At 39.1% G+C, this 26,252-nt stretch overlaps 1 protein-coding gene across 1 annotated transcript in view; it reads left to right on the top strand.

Moving 5' to 3' along the window:
• Window positions 1-382: 382 nt before the first annotated feature.
• Window positions 383-26,252, top strand: part of LOC128376823 (A-kinase anchor protein 7-like) — a 40,751-nt gene continuing 14,881 nt past the window's right edge. The window contains exons 1-9 of the mRNA XM_053336677.1: window positions 383-971; window positions 1,094-1,361; window positions 1,586-1,711; window positions 2,099-2,253; window positions 3,410-3,546; window positions 5,066-5,226; window positions 8,078-8,190; window positions 8,955-9,001; window positions 9,287-9,387. Of these exons, the coding sequence (XP_053192652.1) occupies window positions 789-971; window positions 1,094-1,361; window positions 1,586-1,711; window positions 2,099-2,253; window positions 3,410-3,546; window positions 5,066-5,226; window positions 8,078-8,190; window positions 8,955-9,001; window positions 9,287-9,387 (1,291 nt within the window). The 5' untranslated portion in view covers window positions 383-788. The remainder of the gene's footprint in view (window positions 972-1,093; window positions 1,362-1,585; window positions 1,712-2,098; window positions 2,254-3,409; window positions 3,547-5,065; window positions 5,227-8,077; window positions 8,191-8,954; window positions 9,002-9,286; window positions 9,388-26,252) is intronic.

The following is a 26,252-nucleotide window of genomic DNA, read 5'->3' as shown; positions in this document are numbered from 1 at the left end:
ATGAACCATATTCATGTATCTACATACATACATAAACAAATCAAGAGAACTTCACCACACACAATGTGCAAATGCACTTTTGTAGTCCAGTATTTTAGCACACCAATCATTCTTAAACAACCTGGTTCTAAATGACAGTATATAAAAGAGTCTTTTGACATACAAACAATATTATATATTTTAACTGTATGCATGTAAATCTGTATAGTCGGGAGCTCTAACATATTTTATGTATTATTACATGTATAATTATCAAAATGTTTAAATATGTACGGTCAAGTGCCATGTACTATTTTGAAAAGAGAAAGCTTTGCGCTGAAAACCTCAACCGGAAGTGCGACATTGTTTACAAACAGAAGCTACTTCCGGTCGGGCAGTAATCCAAAGATGAGCGTGAAAATAATTGTTGTTTTCCGCTTTTTCTTTGTACATTGTTATTGAAAAAGAATGCCACCGATTAGCTTTATCAACCATTAGACAATGGCAAGTTATCAACATTTAAATCTACGTTAGTTTAGGAAATTAGCAGCCAGTTTGCTAACAGTTAGCTAACTTAACGGAGCAGATGTTGGGCAGCATGGCTGATTGATTCATTTCAACAGGTGTCAACGACAAGGTAGCAAAGTCTTCAGGTTTTACATTCGTTCTGTATAACTGTTCTGAAAGTAGTTGTAGGCTCATATGTTCTTGCTACATGAGCTATAGTTAGCCGTAGTGTCCTTTTAAGTGACGTTAGCTAGCTTTTAACGTCAACCATACGTCAGTAAAACTTTGGTCACACTTGTGTCATGCTCCTCGGCCGCGTCCTGCTGAGCCTCAGGTCGACGTGTTCAAGAAGTGTTTGTTTCCAGAAGATATTTGCCGGTAATGACCGATCAGTTCGCAGGCTGAATCACAATCATATTTATTTTAGTTACTGTCATAATAACATAAACGCGCTTAATCCATCTGCACACCGGAGCAGTCTCAAGGTAATAACCGAAAAGTCTTGTAATGGAAAAACAAGAAACCCTCATGCTATCCTCAACATATTTTACAAAAATATAATATGGTGATGGTTTTGTTCTGGTTGTATCATTCTTGTCTTGTTTAGGCTGTAGCACTGTCCTGTCTGCATCAAGTAACCGTGTGTGACATGCAGCCTGCCAGTATCTCCTATGGCAAAGAGACTACTGCTGTTTCAACAAATGATGATGATGATGATGAGGGCGGTGGTGGTCATGGAGATGCGGTAGGACAGGAGAGGGGTGTAGACGTTGAGGAGTTACGGAAGATGATGATGGTGACTCCAGACCTGGTGGGTGCTGCCAGCATGGAGGTCCAACAAGAGGTAACTGACACTGGAGCCTCCACACTGTCAGGTGAGTTGGACTCATTGTCTGAGATAATAACTGGGTTTATCAAAACGGGTACACTTGTATAATGCAACTAAGACAGAACCACTTTGAAACAGGTGGAAGGAGACACTGTTTTAGGTTTACTGTGGTACTGAATAATGTCCATCTCACACGTATAAGTGCTTGTATTTGTGTTCATGTGTGTTTATTGAATTGTTATTTTGAAGTGGTATGTTCAAAACCCACAGGATCAAGTGAAAAAAAGACAATGATGAAGAAGAGGAGGGAGAAGAGAAAGCTGATGAAGAAAAACTGTTTAATGTCAGAGCTTCCATTTGCTCTGACCAGCCCTACTGCATGGAAGGAACTTGGATGTATGTCCTTCTTTCTACTCCTCTGTCGTGAAACTTTGAATTACACATTTGAAGGTTCTGATTTACTGACTGACAAAGTTGTGTGTCAACCTAGTAGCTGATAGATTGGCCAGCTGCCTGTAATATTTACTGTCATATGCTCAAGGAGTGTGCAGTAAATCTGTCCTGTTGAGCAGCTTGATGCTAAAAATGTATTTTCAGAGAGACGGGGAAAACAGAACAATGTTTTTTTTTTCATAATAAAACAGCCATAGCCATTAATCACTTGTAGTGTCAAGGTCAATTCATGTCAGTTCTGTTTTAGCTGGCTTTGTCATTCATTTAATATTATTGTTAATTTAATATTTTATTATTATTTCATATTTAATATGCCCTTTTTCTCTCCAGTTTCCAGCCAAGAATCAACCCAGAAGAAGAGAAAGAGGAAGAGAGGAGACAGTGGAGCGCAAGTGGACAGTGAGGAAAGTGCAGACAAGAAGAAAAAAATGAAAGAGAGCAAACGTCCCAACTACTTTGTCTCCATCCCTATCACTAACACACAGGTAAGGAATTATTGTTCTATTCATTAATAGTGTACTTATGGGCACATGCTGCAGTTTATTCTTTTCCACATTTAACTCCATACTACAAATTACAGATGATTTCATTGCTCATCATTAACCAAGTCACACCACTGATTTCAGATTTCAGATTTTTTTATAATCGTCAAGCTCACACTTTTGTCAGCAGCATTCTGATCATTAGTTACCACCAAATTCACAATCACATTTATTTTCATGACATTCATGTAAGCTAATTGTTTGATATTCCAACAATAAGGCTTGTAAACGCAGCGCTCTTCAGAAGTAATCTCAGAGGTCTCAAAATGTAACAGAATCAGGAGTTTCAGTTGTACTTTATTACTTTGCAATTATGCAATTTTGGGGAAAAAATACATAAAGCTGACTACACATTCACTTTATACTGTGGTAAATGAAAAGGAAATCAATGGCTGCATGGAAAGTTGCTGCAAAGTACATTATTATTATTATTAAGTGGATTATTATTTGTAGTAAACTGGCTAAGCTATACAGAAACCAAGATATGACATATTTAAACACAAGGAGAGGATCATTTCTGATCATGCCATTTACTATAAAGGGAATACTTTTTTTTGATGCTAATAAAAAAAATCTTTGGGTTTTTTTATGGTGCCACCACTTTCTATTGTTGTGTGAAGTAGAAACAGATGGGTGTCGACCTTGTTGTCTCCTCTAGGGTTTACAATAATAGAGAAGATGAAGGCACACATTGGGACTTGAATATATTCTCTCCAGACTGTTGATGAGTTCAGTGTCTGACACTAGGACATGGTCAGTGTAGCACAATCTTTACTAGAAGTCTCTTAAGGAAATTTTGTTACAGATTCAATTACCAGGCAGCTAATGACTCTGAAATGTTAATGCTTATTGACCAAATAGCTCCTCTGAGTGGACATTGATTTGCTATGGTTATCATCTATTGATGCTTTATCTGTCAAAGTGCAGAAGCTACCCCAACCGTCTCCTTTTGATCTCTCCCCCTCACCTCCTTTCCTCCTCTCATCCATACTGAGCTAGTTCTTGAAAGATGAGACTGAACGAGCATTTACTGCACCTGACAGCATCTCCCTCACTGTAGTAACTCACCGCTGCTGATGATGATTGTGTCCAATGACAGATCAGCTCAGCTGTGACTGAGGTCCAAGAGGCGATGCTTCAGCAGGAACCCCAATTGGCCAAAGCCATGATCCCTGTCCCAACTCTCCACATCACGCTATTAGTCACTCATCTCGCCAATCAGGAGCAAGTTGACCTGTGAGTGGATGCACGTGTTCACATATACACAAACATACAAACGACCGCAGCCTGTATACAGTGTATTGATGCACATGTCAGTGAGCTGTAATGTTCAACATGAAATCTGCCTCCTCTGGTCAATTAAACACAAGCTGCAGTAGAAATTCACCACACTGAAATTAATAACACGAAAGGTAAAAATCACTGCAGTCAGAGATTGTGTCTTTAACATTTTTGGGACAAAGTAGAGAAATGTTCAGTGTTACAAGATATGATCCTGTAGATTAATGCCAAACAATAGGCCCTTTTCCACAGAAGACATTTTGAAATATCATAGCAGAAAAAACACATGTGTTATTAGTAACATTAATGGTGACTCTGCCATGCACAATACCTGGACCCTGAAACTGGCTCATTCATTTCTTGATTTACACCCGTGCTGCAGGTGTGTGTATGTGTATATGTATATATGTATGTATATATATATATATATATATATATATATATATATATATATATACAGTTTATATTATATATATATTGCAATATTGATTAGATCCCACTTTTTAAAGTAAAGTCATCATTGTGTGGATGCAGTGTACTTCATTTTTCTTCAGTGTCTGGTGTGTAATCTGTTTTATGGGATACAATCGAATAATGTTCTTCCTTTCTCCTGATTTCTCAGTTTTCCGTATTTCTCTCCCAGAATATAACACAAAGGTGACATCTTAAATACTGCGCTTAAATCAAACGGAGCATCATTCAACTTTGTTTAAGCCACCATAACATTTTTCTCATGTTACCTCCTTCATTTTCCATCATGCTTTGCATTGTGACAGTTTGACCAGTTATACAACTAATCAAAGTCTTGTTGCTTGTGTTTGTTGCAGTAGTGAATAAAGGCTAAAGTTAGTGCTTGAAGACAGGGATGCAGTGCTCTGCTGTGACTAATTACCAGCATGTCACTTTATATACAGCTTCTGTCTTATCTCTTCCTCTCAGCACTTCCAGGAAAACTGGAAGATAGGTCTATACATTTCTCAGATTTTGGTTCCAGTAATAAGTCTTAGACACTGTTTTATTAGGGAGGCTGGATTTGTTTTAGTAGTGCATTTCTCCTCATCTTATTATTTCCCAAATAATCAGAATGAGAATAAAAATGATTTCGATAGGTCAGTCAGTATAAACTTGTTCATTCTTTAGCTAAACTGTAAGAAATATGAACAACATTAAGTGCTAACTTGTAGTGCAGAAAAATTACATGTCATAATTGCTCCTCCATTTCATCAGAAAGTGACTTTTCATATTTCACTGACGCAGCTCAATAAGACGTAGAGCTCTGGAAGTGCGAGCCATTTTATGCTATGACACTAATGCTTAATCTACACCAAGTAGAAGATTGTGTCATGGTAATCACTATATTCTGTCGTTATGTAATATGAGAGGGAGGCAGAGAGAGGATTAAGTTGTGAATTGGCGCGCTTGTGTGTGTTTGTCAGTGTGTGTTGTGCATATTCATGTGTATATTCCCTTTTAGGGCAGCGGCCATGCTGGCCCAGGTCGAGCCATCATTGGCTAAGCTGCTGGGGGGGCAGGATCTGGTGCTGCCCTTCTCAGGGATCAGTCATTTCAGGAAGGAGGTCGTGTTTGTTGGCCTGGTCCCTGGACAACATAGACACACACTGGACAGCGTGGCAGGTCAGTAACACCATTTAGCTTTCCCCCACTCCTCATCATATTGTTTTCTTCTATTGTTCATCTGTCACTGTATGGATTGAATTATAAATGTAGTTTTATAAGTACTTTCATGACATTATTAAAAGATAAATGATATTAGAGGATGTTAATAATACACAGTACTTGTCTTTCTGTCTCTGTGAGGAGGGAGGTCTGAACTTGGGGGTCAGCTTAGGAGACTTTTAGCTGGTTGGAGGATTTGCTGTCTTTAGATCACTTTTAACTGGGGGGATGCTTGTTGTCTTGGTGGCTTTGCTGTAAGAAGTCACAGATTAGGAAGCTTTAGGTGATTGCTGAGTATATTCTTGGGGGGTTGTTATTGGAAAATTAACTCTCAGGCACATTCAAAGTTCATAGGTCATGTAATCCAGTATTTTGTCCTGGAGTGACCTAAGGAACAGGTTAGACTAGGGAGGTTTTAAACATAAACACTTAGTGGTGAAAATTTTGGCTGAACTCAGCTTGGGCCCAGGTTGAGACTTTAATTGAAAATAATACACTGTAAGCATGTTAAGTGTGCAAATGTATGTAAGCTGTATTTGTTGAACAGTCCACCACCTGCTTTATCTGGCATTCAGTGGAACCACATCCCATTTATTTAACAAGCATAAGTGGATTTGGTTAAATCATATGGTATTTGTGCCCCTTTCATGTTCTTTCTTTCATTTCTGTTCCAGTCACTGGAGCATGAGTGCGTATGCATCTGTGTATTAAGATGCATGTGTGATATTTCTATATTAATTTTCTCAGATGTGGTCCCTTTGCATCTGTGTACATGTATGGGGGTGTAGCAGAAGCATTTGCGTGTATGTTTTTGTGTTGCGCCTTTGGCAACAACATTAAGCCAACATTTCTAAGAGGATTCTCGCTCCATTGCACTTGCAACACACAGAATAAATGAACTCACATTTGCTTAATGCTGTCCATTTTCACTCTAAAATATCAGCTAAATCTAAAACATGCAGCGATGGGGTTTGTGTTCACACACAGGACACAACAGGAAATTAGAGGCTTTTTTGTGTGTTTTGTTTGGTTTCTAGCTCTGGGAGAGGTGCTGATGTTCATAAATACATATTCAATTGTCAAAATATATGATGTAGGAAGCAGCATGTTTTAGATATAGCTCAATAAATGCCGCATTTGGCAAATGAATGATGGCCAAGCTTAAACTTTCCCTAAAAAGATTGAATAAACGGTTTCTGTTGATCTATATGGGTTTTTTTTCTAGAACTAATTTAATCTTGACAGTAATCCCTGACAGTAGTTAGGCTTTAAATGACAAAAATAAAATGAAACAAATCAATCAAACAGCAGAATTTCTATATAGTTTGACAATGTTTCTGACTGAGTGGTTAAGGAAAGGCTACTGAGCAAAGTGTCAAACACCCTGGAAGGTTATTGTGTGTTAGTCAGGTTCTTGTTATATCCATGAAATAAATGAAACACACTTGTACATATATGATTGAAAAAAGTGTTATAAAACAGCATCATACCAGAGGCCTTACAGGGCCATTCACTGTTTCATATATGTGTATGAAGACAACACTGGGACTCTTCTTCATTATTATCTATACCTGGATAATGACATCATTTCTTAATATCATTGTGCCAGGTAATGCATCTCTTAAATACATTTAGATGGCTTGCTGTGATAAATGCACCACTTGGAACCCCCCCCCCCCCCCCCCCCAAAAAAAAAATTAAAACATTACTGTAGATAAAACTTCAAAACCATTGCTTCAATTTATGTAAATGTGATTTTATTTTAAGATTGCCATATGCACTAAAGTATTGTTTTTTTGACAGGAAATGTTTTATAGTAAGGAACAATAATAGCTTTGTGTATAAAAGCCTTTAAAACCAGGAACACTTATACCATATTACAATATCCAAAATATGACACAATATAGTCTCATGTCACGCTATTGATATAATATCAATATATTGCCATTTCCCAATAAAAATTCATACTTTTATGTTAGTTCCACAACAGAAATGCTAGTATCAGGACAATAATACACTGTGTATGTAGATGTAGACTTGATTTCCTTGAAATCCTGGGATGGAACAGCTGTTGTTGCAGGACCAGGAGGCGGACCATTTAAAGAAGTTTTGTCGTTTTTACAAAGAGCATTCAAATGGTATGTGCCGAGTCTCAATTTGAAAGTTTCTGACATGAAAAATGAAATGACGTCAAGAAAAGGTTACAGAAGAAGTGTCCATATTGTGGTTATTTCTGGAAGAGCACAATAGCACATAACAGGAAGTCAGACTCTCCTGTCCTCTTGTGTGCTCTCTCCACCACTTTTATTGATTATATACTAACCTTTCTCTCCCCGATGAGCTCCTCCTCTAAAAATACCTCTGTGGTTTCCCTCTAAACCTTGTCAGATGATGCGTGTGTGTGCGTCTGTGTCTGTGTGTGTCTGCCCTTGCAGGTTGCCTATGTGTTTGTGCCCTTGTGCATGAATCTGTCTTTATCTGAGTGGTCAAATGATTCATGGGCTAAAAAGGTTTTTTCCGTTCCCTGACATACATTCGCATCCACAGCCATCTGTGTCTGCACTATTTATCTCCTTTGTTATGTTGTGGGTATGTTTTTTGTTTTTTTTTTCTACAGAAATCTGTGAACAGGAGTTGAGATGATTCAGTTGGAAAAAATATACAGAATACTTTCAGGAGTTTTGCTTTGCAGTTTATAATATTTATATGTATTTTGATGGTGTTCTGGTACCTGTGTGGTTGGCTCATGTGGTCACACCAGGTAAAATGAAACTAAAACTTTGTGTGTGTGTGTGTGTGTGTTTTGCAGAGTTGTTGCGCAGCCGCTTTGAGGAGCAGGGTCTAATGCAAGGAGACAATCGTGGGTTTGAACCCCACCTCACCATTATGAAGTTATCCAGAGCATCAAAACTAAGATCTCAGGTACACACACACACACACACACACACACACACACACACACGAACGATAGAATTAGGTGATCAAAAAAAAGAAAAAAATAGAACCATATGTATTGTGTAGAGATGCACAATATGTTTGCATACTTATTTGTATTTTCAATATATTTCTTACCCACAGTATTTCAGTGATTTAATTTCAGACTGCACTGGCACAACATTTCAGTTTTAATGGCCAAGGTCAAAACATTTTCATCCTTTTGCCAAGACAGTTTTTAGCCCCAGTGATTTACTTCTGTTTCCATTCGTCCTTTTCATTCCCCTCACTTTCCTCTCAGTGGCTGCTTAATGTGTCTTCCAATAGTGAGATTTATAAACTATACAGTTAAATATAAATTCAATGTTTATAAAATCAGGTAAAGAGGCAGTAGTTATATTGTGATGGATTGGGGGAGAGGGAAGGAGACAGGAAGAAAGGAGACTGGTAGAGGGATGGATTGCGTCTGAAATTGATAAAGAAAGAAGAGTTAGGAGGAGGCGGAAGGAGAAAAAGATAAGGACAGACGAGCAGTGGTCAGAAGGACAGACAGAGACAGGAAGGACAACACCTTGTTTTCCTTTGACACCTGATGACATCTTATACTGTCTGGCGCCTGCTGGACGGCACTCTTTGTCTTCCCCCACTCTGCACATGTTTATATTTCTTTTTATGCTTGTAAAGAATGAATGTGCATGTACTAAAAAGTGGACTAATCTTGATATAAACAGTATTTGTGCTTTGTCTCTCAGGGTATAAAGCGCGTGGACCCAGCCCTTTACTCCAGCTATACAAACAGGTGGGTTCTAACCCATTTTCACTTACAAAAATGTAATCAAGGCTTTGTGCCAGTAAGAAAGATATGAAGAACTAGATATGATTTGACTTAATTTCCCTGAGCTAGAAAATCTAAATCTGTCTCTCGGCAAAGACTTGACATTATCTGACTCAGCTGTGCCTCGAAATTGTTCAATACACAATTTGTACAGTAATGCTACGTTTTGTAATGGCTCTATTTTTGTAGTTTTTAGAGTGAAATGTATGCATATGTCAATTACACAATGTCTTTTTTTTTTTGGTTAAGATTTTTCGGAGACCAAACAGTGGAGCGGGTGGATCTTTGTTCCATGTTGAAAAAGAAGCAACAAGACGGATATTACCATACAGAGACTTCACTACAGCTTGGTTAGTACGCACACACACACACAAACAGAGACATACTGTGTGTGTACTGCCTGTGTAATCCGACTGTCAGGCTGTCATTGAGCCACTGGAGGGAGCTGTCTGCCCACACACAGTGAAATGAGTTTCTCCAGCTAGGTGCTGTCCACAGGTGTATAATTTGGGCAACATTTGCTGGCTGTGGCTCATTTTAGTGGGTAATCAATTGCTACAGTTTCTATTTATTTGCTTTATTTTTCATCTCTGGGGAACATGGCACAGCTGTGTGGTACGTGCGATTTGATCCCTGGCTCCTCCAGTCTGCATGTCCAAGTGTCCTTGGGATACTGAACCCCAAATTGCTTTCGAAAGCTGTGCTGTCAGTGTGTGTGTGAATGAGCATTAGAAACTCCTCCTGATGAGGGTCTGCACCTTTATTGACAGCCTCTGCCATCGGTGTATGAAGTGTGTTTGTGTGAATGCAAGTGCTTTGAGTGGTCATAAGGATATACATAGGGCAAGGATGGGTTTAATTGGTATTTTTCATACCAATTAACAAAGATGTGAGTGCTGGTGTGCTGGTGTTGAGACTTGTAGGACATTTTTTGAGCAGGTCTATGGAAAACAATTAAACTTACTTTCCATTCTTTACATTACTGCCCAGTTACAACATTATCGTCACTCTGCCGGTCCATTCAAAACTTGTCACCATAGTAAAATATCAGCTCTAACTGTTGAGATGCAGAGAAGCAGTGGGACCAAGAACTAACTGATGTGTAGTAGTGGAGGATGGAGAAAACAGATCACGTCTTTTTAAAGATTGGTGAGGAACATATATATATATATATATATATAAATTCAGTCTCTATTGTGAAACAAAATGTGGCAGATGTGTATGTTGCAGAACTAGATCAATTATCAGGCAGTGGGGATTTCACTTGGGAAGCAGTCAGATAAGCAGTATCTGTGCAATTACCAGACACCTGCAAAGGTCAATAAATAATCTAAAAGAAAACAGCTTTATGGAGGATCATTTCCTGAAATGTGTCACTTTTATATGTCCACAGATAAAGCCGTTTGTCAGAATGAATTGTCCCACAGCTTTTAATCCAGTGTTGTTGTAAAAACAGCTGAGCACACAGGGACTTTAGATGCAACAAGTGCTGAGGCTTTCTGACTGTCATGAGCCAATATCGATTGGCAGCCATAATAGCAAATGCAGTGTTGCCTCCTGTTTCCTAATGACAGGTGTCTGAGTGAGATTGAAAAATCTATGTTTGCAGTACAATTGAATGATTGAAACGGCTACATTTTAGGAGGCATGCAGAGAGAAAAGTACCTAGGTGGAATTTTGGAAGTAAGAGGGATGCGTTGCTGATTTTACAGGGTGTTTAAAGTTGACCTTTGCTCATTTCCAGCTCTATAGTTTTATTGTGGGACTCCACTGCAGTAGCTTTGCATTATTCACTGATTTAAAATACTAATTTAATTTATATCCTACTGGCTTCTGGTTATTAAGGCAGTTTTAGCTCTCTTTCTAGCTGTCTCTTTAAACCCCCCACCCCCCACCCCACTCTGTTCCGATTGACTAACTTTCCAGAAGCCTGCTGAGGGGCAACTGTATCAGAGTCATGTTAAATTACCTTTGATGCAAACCCAACATTTCCTGCTTTACTGCTTCTTATCAAAAGTTTTTAAATGCCTAAGCAGAATCAGCCACAGTGAGATGTTTCAGACAGTGTGATTGAAAATAAGGAAAAGCATAATAGATCTCCTTTAAGTATAATCAGACCCATTAAAGGCAGTAGTAGTAGCTTTTGCAGGGTCTGTTACGTAGGAGATTTTCTAAAATCCATTAAAAACCAGGAACTGTAGCATCTATATCAAATCAAGTGTAACATCTTTGAACTAATCACTAGTGTGGTCTGTGGTTACATTCAAACCAGCCCTCTGTTGATCACAACCCTGTATGCCAACAACAGTCTTTAATCACTGTTAACTGCAACTGTTTGACCCATATTGGCTTAATATTGGCCCAGTCTTCTTTCATGTGTGTACTTTATGAGCCCTTTCAATGTCTTATCCACGAAAACTGATGTATGCAAACTTGTCTCACCAATAGCCGCATGTTGAATGACTAGTTAGTTAGTTATTGTGTCATTCAAATACAAATAGACAACACACTACAAATACAAGAACAAAACTTCCATTACATTACAAATAAGTACCAAGCTCTACATATAAATTCAGCTACACAAAAGTTTCCCTTCCTGAAACCCAGCTCAAGTTTCTCATAATCATTAATCCAGAGAAATTCATCAGATATTAAGGACATTTTACATCACAGTGCAGTCCTTTAATCATTGAGTATTGAACAATAAAGCACCAAATGGACTTTGTCTTCAGTCTTATCTAAATCACATTGCACAGTAGTAAAGCAGCCTGTTTCTATAGCTAACGGTTATGTAACTGAACGTGACTGAGCACACAGATATCTTCTGCTTCACATAAGGCTCCACATTGTAGTTGTTTTTTTCATCAGATAATATGTTCTTAATTTAGGTTTGTACCAAGCATCAACACACCATCTTTCTTTGTACAGCAGGAACAGTTTGAGCTGGGGGGGGTCATGTATATTAAACTGTAATTTACTTAGGAAAATAAGAGAATTCATCATACAAAATGAGGATAGCCCCTCACTAATGATCACTGTTACCATGGAGCCAGCAGAGTTAGTGTATACATCCAAGTACACAAAAGCACATAGAAATGCACCCATATGAATATATATATATAGAGTGACATAGATAGAAGGGGACTCCCGTAGTCCCACTGTCAAGTAGTTGCACTAATTGCTCTGTGTGTGTGTGTGTGTGTGTGTGTGTGTGTGTGTGTGTGCGCTGTGGGCTGTCAGCGTGAGTGGAACTAGGCTGTCACAATGTTTTGTGGATCACTGGGCTGTCTGTGAGCGACAGTGTGTGTGTGGGAGTGAGAGACAGAGCAAGGGGATGTTTACCTCACACTTTCTCATCATCAAAAAGCTTGTGTTTTCGTCAAACAACAATACTTATTTTAAAATGCAAGAACGGTGAAGCCCAAACACTCTGATCTGATTATTATAGTGCAATGTCTACACCAGAGTGTTGAGGTGTGGAAGGTTTGAATACAAAGTTCTAATGCTTGCTGTCTGCGAGTGAGGATTAAGAAGTAATCACTCTTCAAGCTTAGACGTTATATAATATTACAAGCATTAAAAACCAGACTGTGTCAATTTTAAAGGAAGAAAAAAAACACCTTCTTCTACTCACAAATGAAAAAGGAAAATTCAGAGGCAATGAAAACATACCCTTCAAATCAGTGCACTCTGATATGAGCTGTAGTTTTTAGTGGCTAATATTTAATGGGCTGGTTTGCTGCCTTACCTCTTTACTGTGCTACTGTTACACTACATTTGAACAGTTTCCACATAAACATTTAATGGTATTATCACAAAATTAAAGAAGTAAACACACTGTCCATCACTGGGAGACAATCTCACTTGTGATCCCCTTTGACCTGTTCTAAAACAAGGTTACCCAGTGTTGATGGTTTTAAAGCAACTGAATCAAATTCATCTTGGGAAATGAAAGGAAATTCAATCTGCCATTATCCTGTACAGTAAGTGTCTCTTGGAGCCGCTATTCAGTTACATAGTCTCAGTTTAATATGCTTCTCGTTGAGCCTTAAAGTCCAGCTGAAATCACAATTCGTCAATCTTTTTCTAATCAGTGTATTTTGGAGCGTAGTTTCTATAGTTCTTTTATCATCAAAACAAAGAAAAACAGGTCTTTGATGAAATGTCAGGAATGCGCCTTTTCATCTCAGCAATTTGGGTGTCTGTCTGTGTTTGATTGACAGTGGCTGGCAGGCCCGAGCTGCAGCAGGGGATCGAGAGGCAAAGTGAACAGTCTTGTGATGTAGCTTGCATGCCAATGACAGACACTGTTGTTAGCAGTGCTATTAAAGAGTAAGGAATGTACCAGCATCTAAACATTCAACACACAAACTACACAAGAAGAAGGTAGGATACCCTAAAAAATAGACAAATGGGGAAAGCAGGAAATTTGAGGGAAACATTTTGAGATTTTTTAAGTTTCTAGTTCCTGTGTTTAGTTTCATTCTCACTCCCAAACAAACTTTTGAGAAGATTCTTGTAAAGAGCCTGTTTATTTCTAAAGCAGTAGGAGGCTGACGGAAGTTGTCTCGAGAGTCAAAAATGAGAGGAAAAATGCTGTGCTGAGAAGAAAACATCAAGTCTATTTGAGTCAATTTTTGCAGGATGTCAACATGATCGGGAAAAGCAGCACTGAAGTTACGAAAACACATTCATCAATCTAAAAACGCTCTCCATCGGAAACTCAGCACAGAGAAGCCTTATTGCTCACATAGATTGCTACTAACATGAATAATTAAAATGATCAACTCTATTCCATTCTGTTCTTTTTTTTAGTAAGTGTTTGGTTGGTATTTTTTTGTATCTTCGACATCTTTTCCACCTGAGTACCACTGAGTTTGATACTGCTGCTTTACATCATATCATCCTATCAAGCTGTTGAAACTGATGTATTTCAGGTTTTGTCTCGCTCTGCATCCCTGTTGCTCACAGGTTGCCATTGTACTTTTCCTGTCGGTGCACTGAGGTCAGTTTCTGATTGTATGTGTGCGTGTGTGTGTGTGTGTGTGTGTGCGCGTGTGTCTGCGTGTGTATGTTAATCCCATAATCCACAGTACAACATAATCCATGACAGACCCTGTGAAATACAAACCAATAGAGTTTATATATGTGGGGAAGGGGGGAGGTAGCCCGAATATACAGAACCAATATGAATAGGATTATTTTCGATTAGTTTATGAATTGTCAAACAATAGTGAAACAAATCACAATTTCTTAAACCCTAAGATCAGGATTTATGTTTTTTCTAATCAACTATCCAAAACCTGATTTACTCTACTGTTTACTTGTCAGCACACACTTGAATTGATTTGATGAATATGAATATGCCCTCTGCTGTCAAACTCTGCACTAACAGTACATTATTCTGCACAGTGAAGCTCAAACATCCAAGAGAACTGACATCAAGCAAAAACCCATTTTTTAGTGCAGTGGGGCTTAAACCGACAAATTGTTTGAGCTCTAGTTGTAAATTAGGATTATTCTACCACATCATTCTCCATCCTGCTTCCACATCTTTTTTTTCTGTCCTTTTTATGCTAAATACTAAAGATGAAAGGCAAAAAATATTGTGTAACCCCCACTGTCCACTTCTGTTTGGACTGGTCGCAAAAGAAGTAGGTCGCTGATAAACACATTCATCAAGCCTCTTCTCATTCTCTCTTCACAGGCTGCTGTATTGGAAGAGATAATTATAGAAGTGTGTGTATATGTATGTGTGTGTGTGTGTGTGTGTGTGTGTGTGTTTGAAAGATAATAGGTCCATGCCTTGCCTCAGAAGGTACTTGTTGGGGGAAATAGTGAAGAATGAAATTTATACTGTATTCCTTTTAGTTAGCCTGAAATTATGTTTTCCAGTCAAGAGAGAATTTACAGCAAGTGGGTAGTTGACAGGCCAGAAGAGTTGAGAGTAGAGATTCCAAAATGTCATGGCTTTAGAAACACATCCCTACATGTTTGTGTTCTTACATAAAAAAGCAATTGTCAGTGTGACATTTCCAGTTGACCTCTAAAGTGGCGATAATACTCTCTCAGTAAACTGGTGGGTACAGTACAGCTCCTGCCATGCACTATTGGTATTTACACCCACAGATTGACTTACAGTACAGAATCACATCCAGGCAATAAAAATGTGCACACAGCAGCCCTACAGATACAAACACACACCAACAAAAAAAGCACAGCACTCAAACAGTCTGCACACATGGACCCATGAAGGTTTCTTGCTCTATGACCTTTTGGCATTTCATTGAGATAAGGTTGCTCATAAGGTTGCTCACTTTTGTACGGACTGTGCCGTTGTGCTTTTTCCCCCCATATATATTGAGTCTTTGGCAGTGCTCATTATCCAGTCAGCAGCCAAGAGTGCCAGATGATGCGATTTGCTAATTTGCATGTAAGTGGGCTAATTTCTCAGTGGAGACATATTGAATCTGGTAACGCTGACATACACAGGGTTTATTTATGCGTGAATGTAAGATATTGTGTAAAAAACCGGTGGGTACTGTTAGGTTTTATTCTTTGGGATGCTGGAAGAGAACAAAGTAGGATTTACTGTATATACAGTATTTGCAAAGAGTCCACAGCAGTTCTCCACTACATATATGTCACTGCATGTGCATTATAGTCTATTCAATGATCTCACGTTTGGCAACAGTTCATTAGTTTTAAGTTTCAGTGATTTTAGTCATCAACTTTGTCTATAAAACATTTCCTAAACAGTCTGTGTTCCTTCAGGAAGCCTTTCCTTAAATGTATGTTAATATGTAATTATTGTCTTTATATGAACAAACTCGATTAACTTACCTACTCCAGGACTTCTACTTCATAGCTTTTCTGAACTCAATGAACCCTTGTTCTAAGGACTCCTTATTAACACACTATATGCTTACACAAGATCTAATGTGATTAATATGACAGTTAAATTCATCAAGACATTGTTAATAATGAAAATAAATTCTTTCAGACACTCAAGTTCTGTTGGCATAAAATATATATACGAGTACCTACTTACACTTATTGAAATTATGAACCTGATTTGTTGCTTGGATACCTACTGTAGTACAAAAAAACTAAAGATAAATCTACTCTATTTGGACTAATGCTAGTAAAAATAATAATTGGTTTGCTTACTATGCTAAGAGTAACAAGGCAAACGGTTATCTAGGAGTAAAACTTATTTCATATGCAGCGCAAGCATCTTGTTTTTTTGGGTTTTTTTGACTCAGCAACTCATTTTCTTCACATTTGTTTCTTCACACTAAATAACCAGAAGTATTTTCTGAGCTGTCATTGTTACACAAGGACCTCTTTTATTATTAACAGTACTGATCCGTGTCTTCCTGCAGCAGGAAACGCAACAACTTGACATGAAAACAGTAAAAATCAAAACCAATTAGCCTCAAGTATTGTGAAGGCGCTATCTGCTATGGCTTTAAGGCATCTGACATAAAACGATTGGATCATCACTACAGGCTTTGTTTCTAATAATTAATTGTATTGAATAGACTCTGACATTCCACCATCCTCTGCCGCTCCCTCTCTCTTTCACTCTCCCTGTCTCTTCACTCTAATCATCTAAATTTCTGATTCATGACAAAGTATCTGTAGCAAGTATCTGAATAAAGCCTTTGTTGCAGTGTTGCAGATATGCGTCTCATACCATGGAAGCATTGTCAGAGTTTGTAATAGCAGCATTGCTTTTAAACACACTTGAGGTGTAAGTAATTTCATAGCCTGAAAGGCAGCGCAGAGCATAATTACACCTTTGAATAAAGTGCTCTTTATTGGAAAGAAATATTATTGGCAATCCAACAGCAAAGGTAGCTGTTCTTAAAAAAAAGTAAAAGCCTTGACTTAAAAGTGAACTGCAACAAGAACGCTCACCATTAGCATTGATGGACCTGTTGTCAGGTGTCTTGCCGTCTTCAGTTCCCTTTAAATGAAAGTTTTTGAGACTTCGGCTGACTTCAAGCACGTTATTTCACATTGTCAGACTTACATGATATAAGCACCATAATGACCTGACAGATGTGTAGCATTGAGAACAAAAATTAGCACATTGCATGAGAGTTTTTCATTTTATCTGACGTAGTGAGTCATGTTGGAAGACAGTTTGTTTGCCTTCTCTTGCCTGCTTTGACAACTTCTACAGTACGATGTGTTCTGTGACGTTGAAAAATAGGAGTACAGAATGTTCTTCTGCACCCAACTGTAAAACAGGTTGAAGGAAGAGAATGATGTAGGTGCACCTCCTTCGTAATCACCATAAACTGAATACAAATAATGGACTAGCCACTGTGACAACACCAACTGGTTTGTGGACTCCCGTTTCAAAGCCTTAAGATTGGCATTTTGACCATTGCCATCTTGTTTTTTTTTAAAGCCAGAACTGAGAGTATTTGGACGAGAGGGTTGAGCTGAAGAGGAGCTCCCCAGGGTCCAACTATATCACCTCAAGCACCGCCGTTGTATCAACTTGGCAATCACGAGGTAGCCATGCCCTAAAGCATACCCTGCTTTTTCATCTATTTTAATCGAAATAGGATCATAATTTACAAAATGAACATCAAGATGTGTTAAAGAAGACTAGGAAAGTGTTTACAGAGGAAATAGATGAAGGGAGAAGTAGGGTCATTTTCCCATACTTCTATACAAACTGACTTCTTTTTGGAGCCATTAGAGTTGCCCGCCTGCTGACTATTAGAAAGACTCTGCATTGGCTTCACTTTTGATACCCAGAGCTACTCACTTGATTATCACTTGCAAACCTCACTCAGGTCTTACAACAGTTACAGCAATCATTTTTCACTCAACGAATGCTGAATCTTGACTATTTTTCAAAGGATCAAAATATGATGTAATCTGATCCTGGAATTATACTCTTTACGAGACTACTTAATTGAGGCATTGTGTAGGATTTTGTGGACCAGTTGCCAACAGCATCTGTAGGGACCTGAAGATGTTCCAGTAGCAAGAAGACCCTGCTGGGGTACACTGAAGCATAGTAATGTATAGCACATATACAACTGAGTTAGTACGTTATCTCATGTTGGTATCTAAAGCTGCAATGAGCGCAGCAAACAATAAGCACTTGAGAACTTAGTGCTTGCAGTAGTGAATGTTAAGAGGATAGAACAAAGGCCGGAGTGAGATTAAGCAGATGAGAGAAGAAAGGACAGAAGGGTGGGATAGAGACAAGAGTGAGGAGGAGAGGAGAACTAAAAGCAACAGTGACTGAGCAGATAGGAGGATGGAAGGATAAGTGAGGCAGAGATTGAATGGGATAAAACAAGGAATGAGTGAGATTAAACAAGAATGATGAATGCGCATGGATAGAGAAAGAAAGGAAGGAGAGGGAGAAAGGAACGGAGAACAGGCTAACAGAGACACTTGAATTAAATAGAGGAGATAGGGAGGATGAGAAGAGCAGATAGGGTGGCCAGACAGACTGAAAGAAAATTGAGAGTCTGAGGGAAGGTGACATTAAACACAAAAGAGAATTGAAATTTGTTATTAAAGGGAGGACTAAAGAGGCCGACAAGGATCATGCAATGAAGGAGTCAAACGGGCTAGATGGAAAGAAAAGGAGAGGGAATAATAGTAAAATACAGCAGCAGCCAGATGAAGATTGGAATAGAGGTTTAGAAACAGAGAATTGTCCCTCTGGTTTTCTGTGTCAGATGAGATGAGAATCAACCCAAACCCCGCCCACCCACCCCCTAAAAAATCCATCTGTTTCCATCTGTTTCTTGTTCTGGCTCTGCTTTTATTCCATTGTTGAACACTTTGCACATTTATTTAGATTAGTTCTGTCAAACATTTTAACAGAAAATAATTAGGTAGGAAATGTTCAGCTACTTGTGTTTTTTTGTTGTTAACAAAGTAACAATTAAACATTGAATAGCAACCAGTGGTATCAGGACACTAATACCACTGTTTAAACTCTAAGTCTTTATGTTATGTTACATGCAAAGTAGTTACAATTCAAAAGTAACTAAAAAAATTACCTTTAACCTCTAAATATCTGAGTATTACAATTCCACAGAATATAAAAGATCACTGCAGTCATAAATTGAGCCAGAGAAGCTTTAACAACTTGAACTGCCTGGATAAGCACATACAAATCCCACAGTGCCGCCACGTTCCACCCATTACAGTAACTTACTGAATGTCACTTTGTTCACTGGAGTGTGAGTGATCACTGACGGGGCATTGATTTGATGAATACATGTGAAAAATGCAGCTTTACATTAGGCTCGACACATTGATTCTGTACTATAAACCAATACCGTGTGTGTGTGTGTGTGTGTGTGTGTGTGTGTGTGTGTGTGTGTGTGTGTGTGTGTGTGTGTGTGTGTGTGTGTGTGTGTGTGTGTGTGTGTGTGTGTGTGTGTGTGTGTGTGTGTGTGTGTGTGTGTAAGACGACAGGTTTTTGAAAGATGAAGCTGGAGCAACAACACTTATTGATGCTCACCTGCTCCACAAAACTGCAACAATGTAACCACCTCACTGTGTACTACACATCTTAATAGTTAGCTTTGCAGTGAATCTTGGCCGAAATGTTTCATGAATATAAATCATCTTTGTCTTTGTCACTTGGATTAAGTGTGCTTGGATTTGTATAATGAGAATCCAGCCAAATGGCAGGCTTATTTTCTTTTCAGTCAACAGCCAGAGAAGATCAATAATCTATGTGGAAAATTTGTACCACTGTTACAAACATTTGTCAATCACAGAAAACTGAGTGTTTTTCTTGGTGAAGAAAAAAGAGATAAAGGAAGAACAGGGGAGCCATCAGCAGCTTTGAATGACATTGGTAGAAGTTGAAAGCAAGGCCTCTAAAACAATGAACACCTGTACTGTTGTCTTGCTTGGGAGTGGTCTGTCATATTAGCAGTTAAATGACTCAGTGTGTACAGTGATGATGGACAAATAAACCATCATTATTATTTATTGCAGAACTGGTTTATATGCCATAGGTTTAACATAATTAATGTATGCGCTTCTTGTCCTTTCACATGATAGTGTGTGCATTATGCTTATGTTAGCATGTCTACAGTTAATTATTCATGAAACTACTGTGATAAACAGTAAGCCATATCGCTAAAGTAGACTATAGTCGCTGTTATCTGCACCATGCAGTCATCTTATTCCTTTGTGTGCATAACCTGTCTTGTGACTAAGTACTGAGGCACCATGAGTTGACCTTCAGCTGAACAGAGTCAACACTGCTAGTGTTGTCTGTAGCTCTCTCACTCTCTTTCTCGCTCTTGTTCTCTCTCTCTGCATTATGATGCTTAAATGAACATGTACTTAATGTGGTCTTAAGCAGGCACTCATAAACTTGCGTAACATGTAAGTATATATATATTCATTATGTGTTGAATAGTCTATAAAATTACAGATGTTTTACAGTTTAAGCTGTACAAAAGCAATATACAAGATCATTTAACATCCAGAAATTAGTGTGATGATAACCTGCTTTCTGTTTACAATAAAAATGCACAAATGCAAAGATAATGTGTGTGCTCATGTGCATGTATGGGTTTTATAGAGTATAACTGATGCTCAATAGCAATGGGGCCTCATCAATGATAATACTTGAGCCCTTCAAATAGCAGTGATCACAGCTGCATGTCCATGTGTGAAGGAGCAAAGTGTTTGCGTGTAAAGAGGCAGCTGTGAGCTGAATGCTGCTGTTGGAGACAGGACGCCGGTCACGCCACTGTGTACTTATGCAGCTGTGCTCAAGGCATAATGCAGCACAATGTATGTGGTTTAGTTGTTGGCTTTTAAATCTCCCGCACTCTTCACACTCGCATCCCTTTACCCCTTGTTAGTAATCCTCTATTAATCCTGCAGAGTAGAGTAGAGAGATGTGTTTTTAACTAGGCCTCCTCTCTGAAGGATTGTGCACATACAGCTACCAAAAAGCATCCTTGGTGCTGGTGAAGACTCATTGTTTTACTCAAGGGCTCATCAGTAGAGCTGCTGAAGGGAGCTGAGGAGGGGACTTGAGTCAAAGCCCTCTGGTTGAAAAGCAGTGCCTCTAATCACCTTCTTACCCGATCCTCATCATTTCATGTAGCGTTACACAGACACACATATAGCAATGGCAAGGTTAAAGAAGCAAGCTTGTGGCCAATCACTCACACCAGCATTATAAATCTGGGTGAAGAAAGTGAAAAAGCAGCATATGCACCTCCTTCATTAGTCCTACTGCCTTTGAGCAAGACCTTTAATCCAGTGGAGCTGTGGAGCTGCTCAGAGGCCAGCAGGTCACACTGTGGTTGTACTGGAAAGCTTCCAGGTATGAATGTGTTAGTGTGTGAATGTGATCAGGGCGGTCCTGAAATAGAAAGCATTACTCTCAGAGAAACTCTGCTGAATAAATAGGTTAAATAAAAAGGTTTTTTAAAAACACATAGCAACAAAATCAACAAAATACTGTAAACAAGTGAGTTGTAAATAATTATTTTAAGATTTTTTTTTTTTTGATATACAGACAGATTTTTCATGCCTTGAATATGGCCGAATCAGACTTCTTCATTTTTGACTAATAGTGCTTGTATGTTTAACAAAGTTGACGACGTTGACGATCTGGCCCTTTTGGTGACCACCTTGGAAATGCTAGCTAGGTTGCCGGCAGTTGCTGAGCACAGGTTGAGGGATGTGCTTAAGTAACTTTTTTTAAAATAATTGGTACTTCTAAGTAGTTTTAGTTCAGCATCCTTTTCACTCTTACTCAAATTCGTTTTCCAAGAGGAGAAAATCCACTCCTTTCTGTCCCTTTACATTCAGCTACACTACTTTTGTTTAGTAGTCTTATGGTTTGTTTAGGTTCTCTGTTGAGACATTGCTGTCATCATACTTTGACTCCCCTTCACCAATACAATCAGTACAACAGCAGGAGATGGAAAAAAACTAAACTTTTTTTAAGCCTCCAGGCCAACGACAGCTGTGGCCAAAGGCAGTATTTTTTTAGAGTGTCTGGCCATCCATCTGATTCTCATGAATGTGATATCTCCGGAACGCTTTATGGGAATTTCTTCAGATTTGGCACAAACATCTACTTGGACTCAGGGATAAACTGAATTTGTAGCTTCTTTGCAGCAACCTCCATATCTGAAGCATCATGTGCTGTCATGGTTATAACCTTATGTTCTGTAAGAATTAGCTTTATTGGCCAAGCCTGTCAACACATACAAGGAAAACACATTTGATACCTTTTATTAAATTCCTTCAAAGTCTTCACTACAAGTGTGGACAGACATGGGTGTAATTAACATGACTGGTTGGTTAGAGGCATACTACCGCAAGGCAGTCTTTCTTGTTTTGCCATTTCATCTGTCAGAATGTACAATCATCTCTCGGAACTCGTGCAGCCAAACAATACCGAACCCCCGCTGTGAGTGCTCGATTCAGGTCATCACATCTGAGCGCATCAATTGAGACCGAGAGACAACAATAATGAGACTGAGAAACCCCCAATCAGGAAACCAGTCTGGTCAGCTATGGGCTTATGTAGATGTTTACTCACTTGTAACACTGTGCTGTTCTAGTGTTTTAACAATGTGTTATGAGGCCTGTTTTGTCATATAATGGAGCGTGACCAAATAAGGATGAACAAATGAATGCCAAGTATCAGCCCCGCAGTCTGATCCTGCTGTTCTACTTGGGAATCCTTTATCACAGGCAAGACTACATTTAGTAAAGGATGAGCTATACCGATACCAATAATACAACTATGAAATTAATAATTTCATGAGTACATTTTGTCCCAACCATTAATTATTTTCATTAACTAGTAACCATTAAAGGAGAAATGTGTAACAGTGACAGTGAGCGTTTAAAAATGCGTACTCAAGTCCAAATTCAAACTATTGGAGAGAGTTTTCTCCCCCAGGCCTTGCTCCCCAGACTCAAAGCTCACGTGGGTTTTTTAGGTTGGGTTGAATCTGTCTCAGTTGATCCCTTTTGTTTGCTTCCATGGTTGTCGCACGCCGTGTTTGTGTGCCAATATTTTAGATCTGGCAACCTGGGGTGTTGAAAAGGGGCGTCAACTTGATCTCACAAAAATATGTGAAAGGACCTCCACCTCTTAACACCGCATTAAGTGGTGGTGGCGGCACACAATGTGTTGGAATGAATGTGCCAGCACCACAATCAGGTTATATGGGCAGTGGGCAGAATCACACAGGCTAAAACAAAAACCGAAATTTCAAAGGAGAACATAATAGCTGTTGTATTATAGTCGGAGAAGCCAGTATTTCAACTTAACATTGTATCCTTAATTTCTGATAACATATCATAGTTGTTTTATGAGTTTGAACAGAGTTAGTACAGTAGATATATTACATATTGGTCCTGTAAAATAAAGTAAAATAAAATAAAATCTGTTAAAAAATTGGCACGGTGATGTTCTCAATTATATGTTTTGTCTGTCAAAAGATTGTAACAAAAATATATATGAACTGTAGTTTAAGATATAAAAACAGGGACCTTTTTTATTTGGCATTTTGGTAATTCAATTTTTCCGTTTACATGATCAGATAACCAATGAGTCATTACGGCATAAAAAATAACTTCATCACATACATTTTTAGTCATAATAACTTTTTATTTTCAAGCTTTGATGAGAAACCATGAAGTTAAAAACCACAGTCACATAGTTAGGAGAGTATTAGTCAGGCCAAACTCCACACTGGAGTATCTGCTATTCATTACGCCTGCTGCATTTTCATGAATCACTGCAACATTGAAGATAATATGAAATACATTGAATATAAACTGCTTATAATCTACTTATGTCTATATATTCCCCTGACACTCACCTTGAGATGTCGATCTTCACACCTGACCACCGCCTCAACCATAATCCATGCTTAACCTTGAAATTAACCTATATGTAAGGATTAATTTAATAGATTTTTGTCTCTTCATTAGGGAATATTTAATAACACAATAACATACCATACAAGATACATACAGTAGCAGGCAGCAGCTCCCGGCTATTCAACAACCATTATTCAAGCTACTGTGACGAGGGGAGGTGGAGCTTGTTGCCCCCCCCCTCCCCCTCCACACACACACACACACACACATGCACACACACATGCATACACAAACACACAGTACTGTCTCCTTCAATATACCGCTCCCTTTTCCTCTTCCACACACTTTCCACACTGTTGAGAGAGCTCATTCTCTGTGTCTCTTTCGTAAAAAACACACTTACTCAAGCTTGCTGGCACAGTACACCCTTCCTCCTCTGTCCCCTCTCAGTCACATTAACACACGCACTTTCTGTCTTATACAAATACACGCCCCTCCTTTGCATTCCTCTCTTCACACTCTTAATTTGTATTGATATTATAAATTACACTCTCTTTGTCTTTTTGTCTCCTGCACACACACACACACACAGACACACGCACACACACCGTCCAGTTCTCCTGTTCTCCTCTCTCTCTCTCTCTCTCCCTCTCTCTCTCCCTCTCTCTCTCTCCCTCTCTCTCTATCTCTCCCTCTCTCTGATACACACCAGCGCACACACACACCCCTCCTCCCGTCCTCCCTGTTAGTGCAAAGTAGAGCGAGAGCAAGGAGCCACTCGTTCATTTTTTTTCATCGTCTGCTGCCTTACTCCGGCTTCTTCGGGGCTGCATGCAGGGAAAGGGAGGGTGTTTTCTTTTTTTTTCTTTTTTCTTCTTGTTGCCTCCATCCTCACCGGTCCGTTTTTCCTCCTAGGGAGGAGAAAGAGTGACAGAGACAGGGAGAAGGAGAGAGAAGGAGTGGGAGAGACAGAAGCAGGACTCTTTCTCTCCATCTGTCTGTCATAGAACAAGGGGGGAAAAAAGGGGGATAACAGCAGGGAGAGAGGGGAACAGGAGGAAAGGGAAGGAGGCGCCATGGGTCAACTGTGCTGCTTTCCTTTCTCCCAAGCCGAGGAGAAAATCAGTAAGTGTCTCCATGCGTGGGTGTGTGTCGTTGGAGAAACCAATCAGATTGATGTACTCAGTGGTGCTGTCTGTCGGGAGGGTCTGTATGCATGTAGTGTTTGATCATACGTGTGTGTGTGCAGTTACATCTATGACTGTGTGTCCTACAGATGGACAGTGAGTGTTTTGTATGTGTGGCAGATAGTGTGGTTCAGTTCTCTCTGTGTGCAGCCCAGTATTGTAAATGTGGACACATTTGTAGAGTATCAGTCGGGGTGTAATTCAGCTCTCATTGCTTAGTGATTCTGCTTAACTTATGATCTGTGAGCTTATACATGAATACCAAGTCTGAGTACTAAACTTAAAGTTATGTTCTTCCCTTGTATTAAATACGTTTGATTGATATCTCCAGACAATAAAGGGTGACGCCATATAATTGTGGTCTTAAACAAAAATGATTAACAGAACAGATGGACGGTTTGATAAAGAAGTGATTTCTTCATTTCCAGTCTGTTTGGAGAACCACTTGAAGCGTCCGTCACTAGTTCTTACTGTGTTGCCTCAGCATTTAAATTGAATGGCCTGAAAGTTAAACAGGGTGATGTGAGGCTGTATTTAAGCAAAACACTTATTAGTGCTAAAAGCTAACATCAGCATTCCAAGATGTTCACAGTGACACACATGCTGATGTCTATCAGGTAGTTTTACCTTGTTTTCACCATCTTAGGTTAACGTGTTAGCATGCTAGCATTGAGTTAAAAAAGTATTTGTCTGGTCATCAAACCAAAGTAATGGCCAAATAAAGATTGACCTGATGGTGATGTTGGGGATCACTACAGTCTTTGGGATTCATCCTCTGAGCACCATGAATGGTGGTCCCAAATTTCATGGCAGTCCAGATGATACTTGTCAAAGAATGTTACTAAAAACCAAAAGTGTCAACCTGCCGATGCCACTGGACAAAAGGTCAGAGGATCATTCAAGTCATTTGGATTCATCCTCTGGGGACCATGCATCTCTGTCTGCGGAAGTCGGGACCAAAGAGGTGGCCGACTGACAGAGCGACTTTGCCTCTCTTAAAGCCACGACACTAAACATGACTAATATATGGCTCCTCCAGGGCCACGACCATGTGGCACAGATTAGCCTGGTATCTTCATATCTCCACAACAACTGTTTCTGGATGAGTGTTTTCGAGCACTGATGTTATCTAACACGTGTCGTTACACAACATC

Source organism: Scomber japonicus, chromosome 17 (genome assembly GCF_027409825.1).
Source record: "Scomber japonicus isolate fScoJap1 chromosome 17, fScoJap1.pri, whole genome shotgun sequence".
NCBI lineage: Eukaryota > Metazoa > Chordata > Actinopteri > Scombriformes > Scombridae > Scomber > Scomber japonicus.
This window is presented reverse-complemented; position numbering and strand designations above follow the sequence as displayed.